This window comes from Chrysemys picta, chromosome 4 (genome assembly GCF_011386835.1).
Source record: "Chrysemys picta bellii isolate R12L10 chromosome 4, ASM1138683v2, whole genome shotgun sequence".
Classification (NCBI taxonomy): domain Eukaryota; kingdom Metazoa; phylum Chordata; order Testudines; family Emydidae; genus Chrysemys; species Chrysemys picta.
Genome location: NC_088794.1, coordinates 3,927,473 through 3,945,746, shown reverse-complemented (window position 1 = coordinate 3,945,746; position 18,274 = coordinate 3,927,473). Strand labels below are relative to the sequence as shown.

At 57.7% G+C, this 18,274-nt stretch overlaps 1 protein-coding gene across 3 annotated transcripts; it reads left to right on the top strand.

Moving 5' to 3' along the window:
* Positions 1 to 1,895: 1,895 nt before the first annotated feature.
* On the top strand, positions 1,896 to 16,811 carry MAPK7 (mitogen-activated protein kinase 7). Of its 3 annotated transcripts, none has more exons than XM_005294149.5 (7): positions 1,896 to 2,053; positions 3,132 to 3,357; positions 3,593 to 3,758; positions 7,018 to 8,156; positions 9,924 to 11,569; positions 11,737 to 11,864; positions 14,285 to 16,811. In XM_005294149.5, exons 2-7 carry the CDS (start codon positions 3,144 to 3,146, stop codon positions 14,436 to 14,438), a joined length of 3,447 nt encoding a protein of 1,148 aa, XP_005294206.2. In that variant the 5' UTR covers positions 1,896 to 2,053; positions 3,132 to 3,143; the 3' UTR covers positions 14,439 to 16,811. The 3 variants fall into 3 exon arrangements, with proteins under 3 accessions (XP_005294206.2, XP_008160965.2, XP_008160966.2); XM_008162743.4 differs by having other exon boundaries at positions 3,129 to 3,357; XM_008162744.4 differs by lacking the exons at positions 1,896 to 2,053; positions 3,132 to 3,357; positions 3,593 to 3,758 and adding an exon at positions 5,052 to 5,102.
* The last annotated feature ends 1,463 nt before the right edge of the window (positions 16,812 to 18,274 follow it).

Here is an 18,274-nt window from a genome sequence, read left to right as displayed (position 1 = left end):
CTAACAGCCAGAATCACACACACACACACAGGCTAAGGGCCAGAATCTCTCTCTCTCACACACACACAGAGCCGGCCACAAACGCATATGCACAAACTGCTTGCTCAGGGTCTCTCTCTGTCGCCGTCTCTCTCTCTCTCCCACACACACACCCCGAGGTAGGTGATGAGCGGAGCCGGAGGCACCCCCGCAGCCCAGCAGGGGGCAGCGCGGCACTCGCAGGTCTGGTGGGGTAAGATGTGTTTACCAACCGCAAACTCTAGGGGTAGGGTTGCCAGGTGTCCGGTTTTCGGCTGGAACGCCCATTCGAAAAGGGACCCTGGTCAGCACTGCTGACGGGGCCGTTAAAAGTCCGGTCGGCAGTGCAGCAGGCTAAACCAGCTCCCCGCCTGCTCTGGCTCCGTGCGGCTCCTGGAAGCAGCGGCATGTTCCCCCTCCGGCTCCTACGCATAGGGGCAGCTAGGGGGGTCTGCACGCTGCCCCTGTCCAAGCGCCGGCTCTGCAGCTCCCATTGGCTGGGAACCGCGCCTCTATGTAAGAGCCGAGTGGGGACATGCCGCTGCTTCCGGGAGCTGCTTGAGGGAAGCGCTGCCCGGCGCCTGCACCCCGACCCCCTCCCATGCCCCAACCCCCTGCCCCAGCCCTGATCCCCCCACACCCTCCGAACCCAGCCCGGAGCCTCCTCCTGCATCCTAAACCCCTCATCCCCAGCCCAACCCCAGAGCCCGCAGCCTGGAGCCCTCACCCCCTCCCGCACCCCAACCCCCTGCCTCAGGCTGGAGCCCCCTCCCACACTCTGAACCCCTCATCCCCAGCCCGGAGCCTCCTCCTGCACCCTAAACCCCTCATCCCCGGCCCCACCCCAGAGCCCACACCCCCAGCCTGGAGCCCTCACCCCCTCCCGGACCCCAAGCCCCTACCCCATGAAAATAAGTGAGGGAGAGTGAGGGATGGAGGGGGGAATGGAGTGAGTGGGGGCGGGGCCGTGGAGAAGGGGCGGGACAGGGGGCGGGGCAAGGGTATTCAGTTTTATGGGAGTAGAAAGTTGGCAACTCTATCTAGTGGTGACAAGAACAGGAGGACTTGTGGCACCTTAGAGACTAACACATTGATTAGAGCATAAGCTTTCGTGGGCTACAGCCCACTTCTTCGGACAATTCACCGCACCCTGGGGCTTCACTTGCATTGTCACTCCCCTACCGCTCCGCCCCGCCCCGCAGCTGGGGAGAGAACCCAGGAGTCCTGGCTCCCAGCCCCCCCTGCTCTAACCACTAGCCCCCACTCCCCTCCCCTCCCAGAGCTGTTCTAATGGTCACTGGCCATTTAATTTTTATTCATCCATAAAACGTTGCTTTGCCCTTTAAATCCCGCCCCTTCCACTGTTGCGTGCTGATTGGATAGCTTTAATAAGGAAGTAATCGCCGATTGGTTAGATTCCTGAAGTAGGCGAGACGGAGAAAGGATCAGTTTTTTCTTTCTGACTGGCAGGTTTGTCCATATATCAGTCTCTTGATTGGCCAATCGCTGAGAGAGGGCGGGATTTAGGGACGAAAACAGTTCCACCTGCCTCTGACCGAGCTTCACATTTCCTGATTGGATAGGAATCGCACGCATCCTCCCTGTGATTGGTCAATCTCTGCTATGAGGCGGGATTTAGAGGAAGATAACGCCGTTGCCATGCGCAAGGCGAGGCCTCACATCCTTCGCTCTCTGATTGGCTGCATTCTCACTGAGCTAACCTCTGATTGGCCAAATCTTTGTAGGGGCGGGAATTGCGTGCGGAAACCGCCTCTCTCGCGCGGGGCCGCGCCCCCTCCCAGTCTGATTGGCTGATAGTCACGCGACCCACCGACGATTGGCCCATCCACCAGAAGGGGGCGGGATTTGGTCCCGCCAAACACCTGCGCGATTCTGAGGGCCCCGCCCCTGCCCTCCAGTGTGATTGGGCGGTTGGGCGGGAGCGGCGACATCCGGGCCCTCGGGGAAAGGCGCAGGGAGCGGCGGACCCGAGAGGGAACCAGCCCGGGGCTGGGAGGGTCCCGGGCGCGAGCCGGTGAGAGAGACCGTGAGACCCCGCCCCCTGGGACTCTCCACTGCCCCGCCCCTTGCGGAGACCCCGCCCTCCGGGACTCTCGCCTTCCCCGCCCCTTGCGGAGACCCCGCCCCCTGGGACTCTCCACTGCCCCGCCCCTTGCGGAGACCCCGCCCCCTGGGACTCTCCCCGCCCCACCCCTTGCGGAGACCCCGCCCCCTGGGACTCTCCACTACCCCGCCCCTTGCGGAGCCCCCGCCCCCTGGGACTCTGCCCCGCCCCGCCCCTTGCGGAGACCCCGCCCCCTGGGACTCTCCCCGCCCCACCCCTTGCGGAGACCCCGCCCCCTGGGACTCTCCACTACCCCGCCCCTTGCGGAGCCCCCGCCCCCTGGGACTCTGCCCCGCCCCGCCCCTTGCGGAGACCCCGCCCCCTGGGACTCTCCCCCGCCCCGCCCCTTGCAGAGACTCCGCCCTCCAGGACTCTCCACTGCCCCGCCCCTTGCGGAGACCCCGCCCCCTGGGACTCTCCCCCGCCCCTTGCGGAGACCTCGCCCTCTGGGACTCTCCCCGCCCCTTGCGGAGACCCCGCCCTCTGGGACTCTCCCCGCCCCGCCCCTTGCGGAGACCCCGCCCCCTGGGGCCCTTAGCCCCGCCCCATATTGGAGAGAGGCCCCGCCCCACGGGGGCCCCGCCCGAGCCCCGTCCCTTCAGAGACCCCCCCGGCCCCTCCCCATAAGGAAGAGAGGCCCCACCCCCTCCTTGCTTGACCCCTGTCCCTGAGGCCCCGCCCCCTCTTTGCCCAGCCCCGCCCCTTGTCCCAAAGCCCCGCCCCTCCCGCCACCACAGCTGGTTGAAGCTCTGCCTCCCCCGCACCCCCAATTTCCAGCCCCCTCCTGCACCCCCCTGTGTTACCCCCTGCCCCCCACCCCCTGGACTCCTGGGTTTTCTCCCCTGGAGATATGGGGTGACTTGTCCCCTCCTCCCCTGCTCCTGCTGGACCCCCCTGTCCCTGGACTCCTGGGTTCTCTCCCAGGGCCGAGGGAGTTCGGGTGCCTCTCCCTGATCCCCCCCTGCCCTGGCCTGCCTTCCCTCAGCAGGAGACGGGCGCCATGGCGGAGCCGCGGAAGGAGGAAGAGGAGGAGGCCGAGGAGCGGGGCAAGCGAGAGCCGGGCCACCGGGCCACCGTCGCGGCCAAGAACCTGGCCATCCTCAAGGCCCGCTCCCTGGACGTCACCTTCGAGGTGGGGGACGAGTACGAGGTCATCGAGACCATCGGCACCGGGGCCTACGGCGTGGTCAGCTCCGCCCGCCGTAGATCCACAGGTCAGCTCGGGCACCTGGGTCCCATCCCCACTCCTGGGAGGGGCATGGAGTCTAGTGGGTTGGGGAGGGACTGGGAGCTAGGACTCCTGGGTTCTCTCCTCAGCTCTGGGAGGGGAGTTAGGTCTGGGTGGGTCAGAGCGGGGACCAGGGAGCCAGGACTCCTGGGTTCCGTAGGGGAGGGCTGCACAGGGGATGGTATCTCTGCTCTGATCCTCCCTGCGCTGTTTGCCTCCAGGCCAGCAGGTGGCGATCAAGAAGATCCCCAATGCCTTCGATGTGGTGATGAACGCCAAGCGCACCCTCCGTGAGCTCAAGATCCTCAAACACTTCAAGCACGACAACATCATCGCCATCAAAGACATCCTGAAACCCGCCGTGCCCTATGACGACTTCAAATCCGTGTGAGCGCCCGCCCGGACGCCTGGGTCCTATCCCCAGCTCTGGGAGGGGAGTGGGGTCTAGTGGTTAGAACAGGGGGGGCTGGGAGCCAGGACTCCTGGGTTCTCTCCCTGGCTCCGGAATGGGAGTGGGGTCTAGTGGTTAGAACTAGGTGGGGTTGGAAGCCAGAAGTATGGGGAATAAGCAGGAAGAACTCAAATGCTAGTAAATAAATACAACTATGACGCAGTTGGCATCACAGAGACCTGTTGGGGTAATACACGTGACTGGAATATTGGTATTGACAGGTACAGCTTGCTCAGGAAGGACCCGTAGGGAAAAAAGGGAGGATGAATACACTTGGACTGAGATTGAGATGGAAATAGTAGACAGATTTGGTGAACGTCTCTGGGTAAGGATAAAAGGGGTAAAAAACAAGGGTGTTGGCATGGTAGGGGTCTACTACAGACCTAACCAGGAAGAAGAGGTGGATGAGGCTTTTTTTAAACAGCTAACAAAACCATCCAAAGCACAGGACATGGTGGTAATGAGGGACTTCAACTATCCAGACATCTGCTGGGAAAATAACACCGCAGGACAGAGATTATCCGACAAGTTCTTGGAAATTTTTTATTTCAGAAGGTGGAGAAAGCTACTATGGGGAGGCTGTTCTAGATTTGATTTTGACAAACAAGGAGGAACTGGTTGAGAATTTGAAAGTGGAAGGCAGCTTGGGTGAAAGTGATCATGAAATGAGAGAGTTTATGATTCTAAGGAATGGTAGGAGGGAAAACAGCAAAATAAAGACAATGGATTTCAAGGCAGACTTCAGCAAACTCAGGGAGTTGGTAGGTAAGATCCCATGGGAAGCAAGTCTAAGGGGAAAAACAACTGAAGACATTGGCAGTTTTTCAAAGAGACACTATTAAGGGCACAAGAGCAAATGATCCCATTGCGTAGGAAAGATAGGAAGTCTGGCAAGAAACCACCCTGGCTTAACCAGGAGATCTTCAGTGATCTAAAAATCAAAAAAAGAGTCCAAAAAAAGTGGAAACTCAGTCAAATTACAAAGGATGAATATAAACAAATAACACAAGTATGTAGGGACAAAATTAGAAAGGCCAAGGCACAAAATGAGATCAAACTAGCTAGAGACCTAAAGGGTAACAAGAAAACAATCTACAAATACATTAGAAGCAAGAGGAAGACCAAGGACAGGGTAGGCCCGTTACTCAGTGAGGGGGGAAAAATAATAACAGAAAATGTGGAAATGGCAGAGGTGCTTAATGACTTCTTTGTTTCGGTTTTTCACCAAGAAGGTTGGTGGCGATTGGACGTCTAACGTAGTGACTGCCAGTGAAAATGAGGTAGGATCAGAGGCTAAAATAGGAAAAGAAGAAGTTAAAAATTACTTCTACAAATTAGATGTCTTCAAATCACCAGGCCCTGATGAAATGCACCCTAGAATACTCAAGGAGCTGACTGAGGAGATATCTGAGCCATTAGCGGTTATCTTTGAAAGGTCATGGAAGACGGGAGAGATTCCAGAAGACTGGAAAAGGGCAAATCTAGTGCTCATCTATAAAAAGGGAAATAAGGACAACCAGGGGAATTACAGACCAGTCAGCTGAACTTCTGTACCCGGAAAGATAATGGAGCAAATAATTAAGCAATCAATTTGCAAACACCTAGAAGAGAATAAGGTGATAAATAACAGTCAGCCTGGATTTGTCAAGAACAAATCATGTCAAACCAACCTGATAACTTTCTGTGACAGGGTAACAAGCCTTGTGGGTAGGGGGGAAGCGGTAGATGTGATATATCTTGACTTTAGTGAAGGTTTTGATACTATCTTGTATGACCTTCTCAAAAACAAACTAGGAAAATACAATCTAGATGGAGCTACTACAGGGTGGGTGCAAAACTGATTGGAAAACTGTTCCTAGAGAGTAGTTATCAATGGTTCACAGTCATGCTGGAAGGGCATAACGAGTGGGGTCCCACAGGGATTGGTTTAGGGTCAGGTTCTGTTCAATATCTTCATCAATGATTTAGCTAATGGCATAGAGAGTACACTTATAAAGTTTGTGGTGGTACCAAGCTGGGAGGGGTTGCGAGTGCTTTGGAGGATAGGATTAAAATTCAAAATGATCTGGACAAACTGGAGAAATGGTCTGAAGTAAATAGGACAAAATTCAATAAGGACAAATGCAGAGTACTCCATTTAGGAAGGAACACATACAGAATGGGAAATGACTGCCTAGGAAGGAGCACTGCAGAAAGGGATCTGGGGGTCATAGGGGACCATAAGCTGAATATGAGTCAACAGTGTAACACTGTTGCAAAAAAGCAAACATCCTTGTGGGATGTATTAGCAGCAATGTTATAAGCAAGACACGAGAAGTCATTCTTCTGCTCTACTCCGCCCTGATTAGGCCTCAACTGGAGTATTGTGTCCAGTTCGGGGTGCCACATTTCAGGAAAGATGTGGACAAATTGGAGAAAGTCCAGAGAAGAGCAACAAAAATGATGAAAGGTCTAGAAAACATGAGCTATGAGGGAAGATTGAAAAAATTGGGTTTGTTTAGTTGGGAAAAGAGAAGACTGAGAGGGGACACATAACAGTTTTAAAGCACATAGAAGGTTGTTACAAGGAGGAGGGAGAAGAATTGTTCTCGTTAAGCTCTGAGGATAGGACAAGAAGCAATGGGCTTAAACTGCAGCAAGGGAGGTTTAGGTTGGACATCAGGAAAAACTTCCTGTCAGGATGGTTAAGCACTGGAATAAGTTGCCCAGGGAGGTTGTGGAATCTCCATCATTGGGGATTTTAAGAGCAGGTTGGACAAACACCTGTCAGGGATGGTCTAGATAATACTCCGTCCTGCAATGAGTGTAGGGGATGGACTAGATGATCTCTCGAGGTCGCTTCCAGTCCTGTGATTCTATGACTCCTGGGTTCTGTCCCCAGCTCTGGGAAGAGAGTGGGGTCTAGCGGTTAGAGCTAGGTGGGGTTGGTGGCCAGGACACCTGGGTTCTCTCCCTGGTTCTGGGAGGGGAGTGGGGTCTAGCGGGTAGAGCTAGGTGGGGTTGGTGACCAGGACACCTGGGTTCTCTCCCTGGCTCTGGGGGGGGGAGTGGGGACTAGTGAGTTAGAGCAGGGAGGCCCGGGAGCCCGGACCGCTCGGTTCTATAAGGAGGGGAGTTTAGTGAGTTAGCAGGGGCGGGGGCTGGGAGTCAGGACTCCTGGATCCTCTTCCCGCTGACCTCCCCATCCTCCGGCAGGTACGTGGTGCTAGACCTGATGGAGAGCGACCTTCACCAGATCATCCACTCCTCCCAGCCCCTCACGCTGGAACACGTCCGATACTTCCTCTACCAGCTGCTCCGGGGCCTCAAATACATCCACTCGGCCAACGTCATCCACCGGGACCTGAAGCCCAGCAACCTGCTCATCAACGAGAACTGCGAGCTGAAGATCGGCGATTTCGGCATGGCCCGGGGGCTGTGCACCAAGCCGGACGAGTACAAGTACTTCATGACGGAATACGTGGCCACGCGGTGGTACCGGGCCCCGGAGCTGATGCTGTCCCTCCACGAGTACACGCAGGCCATCGACATGTGGTCCGTCGGCTGCATCTTCGCCGAGATGCTGGGCCGCAAGCAGCTCTTCCCCGGGAAGAATTACATCCACCAGCTGCAGCTGATCATGACGGTGCTGGGCACCCCGTCCGCCAAGGTGATCCACGCCATCGGGGCCGACCGGGTGCGCGCCTACATCCAGAGCCTGCCCTCCCGCCAGCCGGTGCCCTGGGAGAGCCTCTACCAGCAGGCCGACCGCTCGGCCTTGGCGTTGCTGGCCAAGATGCTGCGCTTCGACCCCCGGGAGCGGATCGCCGTGGCCGAGGCCCTCAAGCACCCCTTCGTGGCCAAGTACCACGACCCGGACGACGAGCCCGACTGCGTGCCCGCCTTCGATTTCGACTTCGACAAGCAGGTTCTCACCAAGGAGCGCATCAAGGAGGCCATTGTGGCCGAGATCTGCGACTTCCACGCCCGCCGCGAAGGGATCCGCCGGCAGATCAGTTTCAAGCCCGCCCTCCGGCCGGCCGCTGCCGCCACTACGCCACCCGCCGCCGCCGCCGCCGCCACCCCCTTGCGCTGCCAGGACGTGGACATGCCCAGTGCGGGCTCCACTGGGGGAGACTACGCCATGGAGTCGCCAGCCCCCGGGGAAGTCCCGTACCCTCCGGAGACCATTGACCTGACCTCGCCTGGGGCTCCCCCCCACCCCGAGGGGCCAGCCGAGGTGAAGGCGGAGCCGGAGGCTGCGCCGCCCAAGAGGGAGGGGGCCATCTCGGATGACACCAAGGCGGCGCTCAAGGCTGCGCTGCTGAAGTCGGCTCTGCGCAATAAGAACAAAGGTGCAAGGCTGGGATGCCTGGGTTCTCTCCTCCTCTCTGGGAGGGGAGTGGGGTCTAGTGCTTAGAGCGGGGGGGGGGCTGGGAGCCAGGACTCCTGGGTTCTATTTCTGATTTTCATAGAATCGGAGACATGTGGGACTCGAAGGGTCCTTAGTAGGTCATCTAGTCCCATCCCCTGCACTCCTGGCAGGACTAAGTATTATCTAGACCAGCCCTGACAGGTATTTGTCCAACCTGCTCTTAAAAATCCCCAATGATGGAGATTCCACAACCTCCGTAGGCAATTTATTCCAGTGCCTAACCTCCCTGACAGTTAGGAAGTTTTTCCTAATGTCCAACCTAAACCTCCCTTGCTGCAATTTAAGCCCATTGCTTCTTGTCCTATCCTCAGAGGTTAACGAGAACAATTTTTCCTCCTCTTCCTTGTAACAACCTTGAAAACTGTTCTCATGTCCCCTCTCAGTCTACTCTTCTGCAGACACAACAAACCCAATTCTTTCAATCTTCCCTCACCGCTCATGTTTTCCAGACCTTGAACCATTTTTGTTGCTCTTCTCTGGACTTTCTCCAATTTGTCCACATCCTTCCTGAAATGTGGCACCCCGAACTGGACACAATACTCCAGTTGAGGCCTAATCAGCACGGAGCAGAGCGGAAGAATGACTTCTCCTGTCTTGCTTACAACATTGCTGCTAATACAGCCCAGAGGGATGTTTGCTTGTTTTGCAACAGCGTTACACTGTTGACTCGTATTTAGCTTATGGTCCACTCTGACCCCCAGATCCCTTTCCGCAGTGCTCCTTCCTAGGCAGTCATTGCCCATTGTGTGTGTGCAACTGATTGTTCCTTCCTAAGTGGAGGACTTTGCATTTGTCTTGATTGAATTTCATCCTGTTGACTTCAGACCATTTCTCCAGTTTGTCCAGAGCATTTTGAATTTTAATCCTATCCTCCAAAGCACTCGCAACCCCTCCCAGCTTGGGATCGTCCGCAAACTTTATCAGTGTCCTCTCTATGCCATTAGCTAAATCATTGATGACGATAATGAACAGAACTGGATCCAGAACCGATCCCTGCGGGACCCCACTCGTTATGTCCTTCCAGCAGGACTGTGAACCGCTCATAACGACTCTCTGGGAATGATTTTCCAACCAATTTTGCACCCACCCTGTAGTAACTCCATCTAGCCTGTATTTCTCTAGTTTGTTTCTGAGGAGGTTGTGTGGGACAGTGTTTAGTGTAATCTTGCTTGTTTCTTCCTGTCTCTGCCTTGCCTTGGCTAGCAGGGGCTGCGGGTCGGGAGTGAGGGGCACCGGCAGAGCTGGGGTGGGTAGGGCTGGGCTAGCAGGGGCTGCGGGTCGGGAGTGAGGGGCACCGGCAGAGCTGTGGGAGACAGGGCTGGGCTAGCAGGGGCTGCGGGTTGGGAGTGAGGGGCACGGGCAGAGCTGGGGGGGGCAGGGCTGGGCTGGCAGGGGCTGCGGGTCGGGAGTGAGGGGCACCGGCAGAGCTGGGGTGGGTAGGGCTGGGCTAGCAGGGGCTGCGGGTCGGGAGTGAGGGGCACCGGCAGGGCTGGGGGGGCAGGGCTGGGCTGGCAGGGGCTGCGGGTCGGGAGTGAGGGGCACCGGCAGAGCTGTGGGAGACAGGGCTGGGCTAGCAGGGGCTGCGGGTTGGGAGTGAGGGGCACCGGCAGAGCTGGGGAGTCCCAGGGCTGGGCTGGCAGGGGCTGCGGGTCGGGAGGGAGCTGACTGCTCTCTGCTCTGTTCCCAGACACCCAGTGCTCCGTGCCGGAGCCCCTGGACGTGCGGAAGCCGGTGACGGCCCAGGAGCGCCAGCGGGAGCGGGAGGAGAAGCGGAAGCGGCGTCAGGAGCGGGCCAAGGAGCGGGAGAAGAAGCAGAAGGAGAAGGAGCGGAAGGAGTTGCGGCGCGGGGACGTGCTGGGCGGGCTAGTGCTGAGCGAAAACGACCGCAGCCTCCTGGAGCGATGGACCAAGATGATTGACCGGAACCACCAGAAACCGGCTCACAACGGGCCCACGGAGCACGCTCTGGCTGCGCCTGCCGGCCACGTCCCAGCCACGCCTGCCGGCCACGTTCCACCGGGAGCCACCGGCCACCTCCCAGCTGCACCTGCCGGCCACCTTCCAACCACGCCTGCCGGCCATGTTCCACCGGGAGCCACCGGCCACCTCCCAGCTGCACCTGCCGGCCACCTTCCAACCACGCCTGCCGGCCATGTTCCACCGGGAGCCACCGGCCATCTCCCAGCTGCACCTGCCGGCCACCTCCCAGCCACGCCTGCTAGTCACGTTCCACCAGGAGCCACCGGCCATCTTCCAGCTGCATCTGCCGGCCACCTTCCAACCACGCCTGCTGGCCATGTTCCACTGGGAGCTGCTGGCCAACTCCCATCCACCCCTGCTGGCCACCTTCGATCAGGAGCCACTGGCCACCTCCCAGCCACCCCTGCTGGCCACCTTCAACCAGGAGCCGCTGGCCACCTTCCAGCCACCCCTGCTGGCCACGTTCCATCAGGAGCCGCTGGCCACCTTCCAGCCACCCCTGCTGGCCATGTTCCGTCAGGAGCTGCTGGCCACCTTCCAGCCACCCCTGCTGGCCACGTTCTGGCAGGAGCCGCTGGCCACCTCCCAGCCACCCCTGCTGGCCACCTTCAACAAGGAGCCGCTGGCCACCTTCCAGCCACCCCTGCTGGCCACGTTCCGGCTGGAGGCGCTGGCCAGCTCCCTGCCACCCCTGCCAGCCATGTTCCACCAGGTGCCGTTGGCCACCTCCCAGCCACGCCAGCCAGTCACGTCCCAGCCACATCAGATTTCTTGAGCTTCCCCGAGAAGGCGCCAGCCGGTGGCGGCCCCAAACTCACCGTACTGCCGATAGTGGCAGATCCAGCCCACGGCTCGGCCCCCAACATGGTCCAGTACTTCCCGGCCCCGCCCGGCCCCTTCCCTCCGGTGCTGGTGGCCCCTACAGCTTGTCACAAAGCTTTGCCTAAACCCGAGTGCCTCCTGAGTGTCAAATATGCCCCAGGTCAGATCTTCCAGGCCCCCTTTGGCCTGGCGGGGATCAGCGCATGGCCTGGTGTCCAGTGCCCAGAGAACTGGGCCGTGGCCGGGAGGCTGGCACCTGGGGAAGTCCCGACGACTCCTAGCGGGGCACCGCCTCAAGAGGGGCCATCAGTCCGTGCCGTGGGCAGCCTTGTGACACCAGGCCGGGAGGGCGTGGGGTTGGATCCGGCCGTCTTCATGCAGGAGATGGGGAAGAGGGCCCCGGACCCGGCAGTGGGAGGAGTCAAAGGGCCTGGCCAGCACCCAAACGCCACGGCCGCGTCGCCGGAAACCGCCCCCACCACGGAGTCGCCCGACATCACCATGGTCACGCACCAGCTTTCCAAGTCACAGGTAACGGGGCCTTTCCCCTCTAGGGGGCGCCAGCAGTGATCTGGCGAGGTGGGCCCGGATGGGGCGTCCCCATCTCTGCTGGGGAGCAGCCGGTCGGGCAGGATCCTGCCCGGGTGGGGATGGGCCCTGGGGGGTGCCACGCTCAACGTGTCTTGCTGCCATCACAGGTGGAGGATCTCCTGCCGCCCGTCTTCTCGGTGACCCCCAAGGGCAGCGGCGCAGGCTACGGCGTGGGCTTTGACCTGGAGGAGTTCCTGAATCAGTCCTTCGACATGGTGGGGGAGAACAGGGACAGGTGAGAGCCCTGCACAGCAGGGACAGCTTCCCGCTGCTCTAACCACTAGACCCCACTCCCCTCCCAGAGCCAGGGAGAGAACCCAGGAGTCCTGGCTCCCAGCCCCTCCCCTGCGCTGATCCATTAGGTCCACTCATGAGGGTTCTTCAGGCACTTCAAGCTTTCTATAGGTCAGGCTCCCTGGTCAGACTACATGTCCCATGATGCATCATGGTTTTCCCCTCTGGCTGAGCTGCTGCAGTGCATCCTGGGAGTAGTGGCTGGGTTATCTCATTCTGCCCTCTGAGATGGGCTCCCTCATCGGACTGCATCTCCCAGAGTGCACCATGATTCCCCTCTGCGAGGGGCGAGGCGGTGCACCATGGGAGTCCCTGGTCATTGTGCATCATGGGAGATGTTGTCAGGTGCTACCGGTGTGGTGCTTCTGCTTTCTCCTGTTGATATCACTCGGCTGCGTGCGTGTGTTCCCTCGGTGTGCTGCCCCAGCTCTGCGCAGATCGCTGACCCAGCAAACCCGACGAGAACCCCCAATAACCACAGAGTCTAGTAAGGTACAAAGGCACCTCAGCCAGGTTTATTGCGACCTCGGACACAATTGCAGTTCCCCGTAGATTACTTAGTCTACCGGGCATACTACTAATAGATGCCTCTTGGCAAGGACCCAGCTCAGTGGCGGGACTTTCCACTGCCCCCGTGGCCGGACAAAGACACCACCCCAGGGATACATTTTTGTATACGGGTACAAACAAGTTACACATCACTCTTGACGTATTAAGGTGCAACCCCTTCACGTAGTAAGGTGCCGCCTCGCACCTTGTACATGTTGGTTCGATCAAAACAACTCTATCCATCATTTTACCCTTTTGCCCCTGTCATTGGGATGGGTCGGCCTGTTCCATGTTATCTGTGGAATGTTCCGGTATAGTGTATCTTGGTACCATGTTTATGCTTTAACTATGCAAGGTGAATATATATTTATGCAACATCAGCCCTTTTCTTGCCAGCTTCTGTGAGCAGGGCCTGCCTCTTGCTCACAGCTTAGCTTTGCTTTATGTTAGCTAAGTCTTGACCATTACTTTAGTTCAGGCCTTAGGCCTCATACCAGGCCTCTGATACCAAGGTTTATTTCTCAGGGCCTCCTCTTACTACAGGAGATGTAGTCTGGCTGTGGAGTCCTACCCATGGCAAGAAGATATGATGTGTTACTTGCACACTCTTGGGCACCCACTCTTTCCCAGTCCCTAGGGCGCTGGGCAAAAGGCACCTGCCCCTATCCAGTTCCTGTCCATACCCAGTTCCTAGGGCTCAGGAGAGGGAGGGGGCTCAGGCTGGGCAACAGGGTTGGGGTTTGGGGGGGTGCAGGCCCTGGGGTGGGGCTGGGGATGAGGGGTTTGGGGTGCGGGAGGGGCTCAGGGCTGGGGCAGAGGGTTGGGGTGCCGGGGGGGTGCGGGCTCTGGGTTGGGGCCGGGGATGAGGGGTTCGGGGTGCGGGAGGGGGCTCAGGGGAGGGGCAGAGGGTTGGGGTGCGGGCTCTGGGGTGGGGCTGGGGATGAGGATTTTGGGGTGCGGGAGGGGGCTCAGGGCTGGGGCAGAGGGTTGGGGTGCGGGGGGGGTGCGGGCTCTGGGGTGGGGCTGGGGATGAGGGGTTTGGGGTTTAGAAGGGGGCTCATGGCTGGGGCAGAGGGTTGGGGTGCGGGAGGGTGCGGGCTCTGGGGTGGGTCCGGGGATGAGGGGTTCGGGGTGCGGGAGGGGGCTCAGGGCTGGGGTAGAGGGTTGGGGTGCGGGCTCTGGGGTGGGGCCGGGGATGAGGGGTTCGGGGTGCGGGAGGGGGCTCAGGGCTGGGGCAGAGGGTTGGGGTGCAGGGGGTGTGGGCTCTGGGGGGCTGGGGATGAGGGGTTCGGGGTGCGGGAGGGGGCTCAGGGTTGGGGTGCGGGGGGTGCAGGCTCTGGGGTGGGGCCAGGGATGAGGGGTTCGGGGTGCAGGCTGCCGCGGGGCTGTGGTGGGGAGAGAAGACTCCCCCAGTCCTCTCTCCCCACCGCGGCCCTGCATGCCCCCTCCTTCTCTCCTCTGCAGTCCAGGCCCATGCGGCCGCGCGGCTCGGAGGGAAGTGAGCCCCACCCGAGTCGATTTGCCCCTTGCCAGACGAGTTCTGTAACTGACAGACCCAGTCAAAGAACCAGAGCGAGACCGGGCCTCAGGCCTTACAGATGCTCAGCCAGATGGGAGATCCTGGGGCATCCTGGGAGATGTAGTCAGCCTAAGGCCCCGGAACTACAACTTCCTTGAAGCTCTGCAGCAACTTTGGCTCCCGGGTTGAAATCCTTCCCGGGGTCCCAGTGGGAGAGGGCTCGGGGTTCTTATCTGGCCTGGCCCGACGTCCGTCCGTCTGATCTCTCTCTTTGTCTTCTTCCTCCCCCCCAGCCAGGGCGATTCAGCCCCTCTCTCGGCCTCCCTGCTGGCTGACTGGCTCGAGGTCCATCGGATGAACCCCGCCGACATGGAGTCCCTCCAGCAGGAGTTGCAGCTGGGCTCTCCCATGATCCTCTCCGACATTCCCGACCTCCAGGACGCCTGAGGCTGAGATCCCAGCTCCCTTGTGCCTCCCCTCCCCGTGGCGGGGGAGGGTGGGGCCAGGACCAACCCCCCTCTTCCCCTCCCCCTTGGGTCAGGACGTGCTATGCATCAGGGTCTCGATGGGGCAAGCAACAAGTAGACACTTCCCCCTCCCGATCGCCTGGGTCCATCGCTGGTTTTGCCTGCTGTCCCGTCAGGTCACATGTTAGGCAGGGTCAGGAGGGCTCCATGCATGGCTGGGAGAGCTTGACCCAGTGGGCGCTGTGCTGTGGGGCAGGGGCTCACTAGGGGGTGCCGTCCCCTGGGAGTCAATGTTGGCCCCGACGTCCCAGAGCATCACTAGGGGGCGCTGCATTGCAGTGTGGGGGTGTGTTGATTTCCTTCCTGAGCCCTCTGAGTTGCCCTGGAGCATGAGCGTGACTCTTACTAAGCCAAGCTGCCGGGGGAATTCCCGCCCTCGGTGGAATGGGCCAGCACTGCTGAGGCCTCGGTTTGGTCCCCGCCCACGCCGCAGCGTCGAGGACTTAGCCCGGGCTTGATCCCGTGGGATGTGACTCATCGTCCTGCGGCGTCAGCCCAGCGGTGTCCTGTCATTTCCCTTCTCCTTGTTCCTACCTCTGTCTCCCTCCTCGAACTCTGATTTCTCGTCCCGTCCCCTAACCCCCACCGATCCAGATCCTTACAGCCATTTAAACCCCGAACTCCGACCAGGACCTTTAGGAGCACAGATCTCGCCGGAAGTCAGTGGGGTTTAGGATCCTAATGGCTTGGGTCGCTGTGGGATTCAGGAGCCTAGATCCGTTAAGTCATTTGGCTGGTATCTCTTCTTGCATAAATCTAAATCCACACCGCCTTCAGTGGACACGGAGAACAATTGATCACTGTCCTCTTGTAACAGCTCTGAACATCTTTGAAGACTGTTTTCCGGTCCCCCCCCTCTGTCTTCTTTTCTCTAGACTAACCATGCTGGTTTTTTAACCTTTCCCCGCAGGTCGGGTTTCGAAACCTTGGATCATTTTTGTTTCTCTCCTCTGGACTCTGTCTAATTTGTCCACCTCTTTCCTAACATGTGCATCCAGAAACACACTGCTCCAGCTGAAATCTCACCAGGGCCGAGCAGAGCGGAGAATTACCTCCCATGTCTTACATGTGACGCTCCTGTTAATACACCCCGAATGACATGAGCCTTTTTCGCCACTTTCATTTCGAGGCGAGTGACATTTTCAACTACAAACCCCGCAAATTCGGTGTAACCGAAACCTTTCAAAAAGTTGGCCTTGGTTTTGCTGAATTGTTTTGGTTGGAAAACCAGCCAAAAAACTCCAAGGAAAATTTAAAAAATGACATCGTAGAGCCGAAACGTTTTGATTTTTCAATTTCAAATTTAATATAATTAAAAAAAAAATGAAAACCAGAAAGCCTAGAAACCTTTTGTTTTGACACTTTCAGAAGTGTCGATTTTTCTCTTTGAAGCAGCTGTTCGTACAGAAATTTCCTGTAAAGAAACAGCTCAAAATAGTTAGTTCAACTGAAAACAGATTTTTTTCTTTTTGATTTGCCAGACGTTTTTAAAAATTTTGTTTTCTCTTTGACCCAAAATTATTATTATTTTTTTTTGCAAAGAACTGAAAACTCCATTATTTGTCCAACTGTAATTCCACCAGTTTACTCTGGTACCCACTTTGCGTTGAATCTAATCTCCAATCCCCTCTTTACTTTCCTAATATAATCCCCATTCTCATTTTTTTAACCTGTCTAATCTAATCCCCACTCAGTGTCTCATGTAATATCTATTCTCCTTTTCATCTACCTAATTTAACCCCCTAACACAATCTCTTCCCCTTTTTACCTGCATAATCTAATCTCATTCTCAAATCTAATCCCTAAAAGCTGCTCAGAACGTTTTTTATCAAAACAACTGGTTTCCATTTAAAAAAAAGCCGTTTTGACAACACCGCTTTCCCCCGCAAATGGTATCCTTTCAACTCAATGTTGTTTGCAAAAATAGAATGTTTTCTTTGAAAATGTCACACGTTTCAATATTTCGTTTGGGAACGACGTTGCGTTTTGATATTTATTTTATACCAAACAAAAACAAAAAATTCCTCATGTTTTGAATGAACCAAAATGAAACATTTTGACCCAAACTGAACTTTTTTTGCTTGCAAAAAAATCTTGCAATTTTGGGGTGAAAAAAAAATCTCAAAGTTTTCCTGGGAACAGAAAATCCGTTTTCCGATCAACTGTCCTAATCCCCAGGGTGTGTCTAATCTAATTCCCAATCTGTATCTAATCTAATCCCAATCTCTTTCATTTTCCTGTTTTATCCAATCCACTATCGTCATCTAATCCCCAGTCTTCTCAAATTCACCCAGGGAGCAGAGAATCAAATCCAGACACCCGGAAGCAGGTGACTTACCCGATCCACGCGCAGCTGGGTGCCCTGGAGCACCCATGGAAAAAAATTAGTGGGTGTTTAGCACCCGCCGGCAGCCAGCTCCCCCCCCCCTCTCCAGCACCTCCCACGGCCCCTCCAATCAACTCCTGCGCCTCCCCCCGCCCCCCGCTGCGATCAGCTGTTCTGTGGCGTGCAGGAGGCGCTGGGGAGGGAGGGGGCTACCTCTAAAACAAGCCCTCTCCATGCCCGTCCAGGTCCCCGGCAGGCTCCGCTGGGGGCTTTCGCGTTCTCCCCCTTGGGATCTACATGGGCCTTTGCAGCCGAAACATGGGGGGGTTGAGGGAGGGGAATAGGGGCTTTTCGCAGCTGAAATGTCGGGAGGGGAAGACTGGGAATTGAGCTCCTATGAGGCCCCCGGACAGCCGGGACTCTGGGGGTTAGGGGGGATGGGGAGGGAGGGTAAACCGGGATCCTGCAAGGCCGTTTACGGCCAAAATACCGTGGCTGGAGGGCTGGGGGTCTAAGCCCTGAAAAGTGCTTCGCACAGCCCAAATCTCGCGCAGCCGCCCCATGCACCAGAGACGAGAGGCCGGCTGGTTTTGCAGGGGGGTTCCAAGCGCGCCTGAGAAGTGTTTGAGCCCAGGAATCGGTTCCTAGCCTGGGTCCCCGTTCATTGGAGCCAGTTGCGTGCCTGTGTGTGTGTGTGTGTGTTTTTCTCTCCAAGCGGTTGTGTTTTTTATTGTAATGCTCTTGGCATTTAAACTTTCGATAAACGATTTTAAAAATCCGGAAGCGCGGTGTCTGAAGGGTTGCTTTGGGTGACCCCTGAGACTGCGACCCGGTGGGCCAGGTGCTGGGCCCTGCCGTGCTGGGGGTTGCCCAAACCCCCCAGCCCCGGCTGAGATCAGGGAGCCCCGTTGGGCCGGGCGCTGCACGGACCCAATCAGTGACAGTCCCTGCCCCCAAAGAGCTCATCGTCTAAACAGATAAAAGCAGGATCGTTCTGTTTTACAGCCGGGGAAACACGGTCAGAGAAATGAAGTGACCCTGTAAGGTCACAGGCTGTGGCAGAACTGGGAATGGAACGCAGGAGTCCGGGCACTCAGCACCCACTGCGCTACCCCACTCCCCTCCCAGAGCTGGGGTGAGAACCCAGGAGTCCTGGCTCCCAGCCCCCCCTGCTCCAACCCACTAGCCCCCACTCCCCTCCCAGAGCTGGGGAGAGAACCCAGGAGTCCTGGCTCCTAGTCCCCCCTGCTCCAACCCACTAGCCCCTACTCCCCTCTCAGAGCTGGGGTGAGAACCCAGGAGTCCTGGCTCCTAGTCCCCCCTGCTCCAACCCACTAGCCCCTACTCCCCTCTCAGAGCTGGGGTGAGAACCCAGGAGTCCTGGCTCCCAGTCCCCCCTGTGCTAACCCACTAGCCCCCACTCCCCTCCC

Bases quoted from the DNA above. Each gene is read 5' to 3' on its own strand.
- MAPK7 (XM_005294149.5), top strand. From the start codon at position 3,144: ATGGCGGAGCCGCGGAAGGAGGAAGAGGAGGAGGCCGAGGAGCGGGGC. The intron at 3,358-3,592 runs GTCAGCTCGGGC...GTTTGCCTCCAG, and splicing joins CGCCCGCCGTAGATCCACAG to GCCAGCAGGTGGCGATCAAG. The intron at 11,865-14,284 runs GTGAGAGCCCTG...CCTCCCCCCCAG, and splicing joins GTGGGGGAGAACAGGGACAG to CCAGGGCGATTCAGCCCCTC.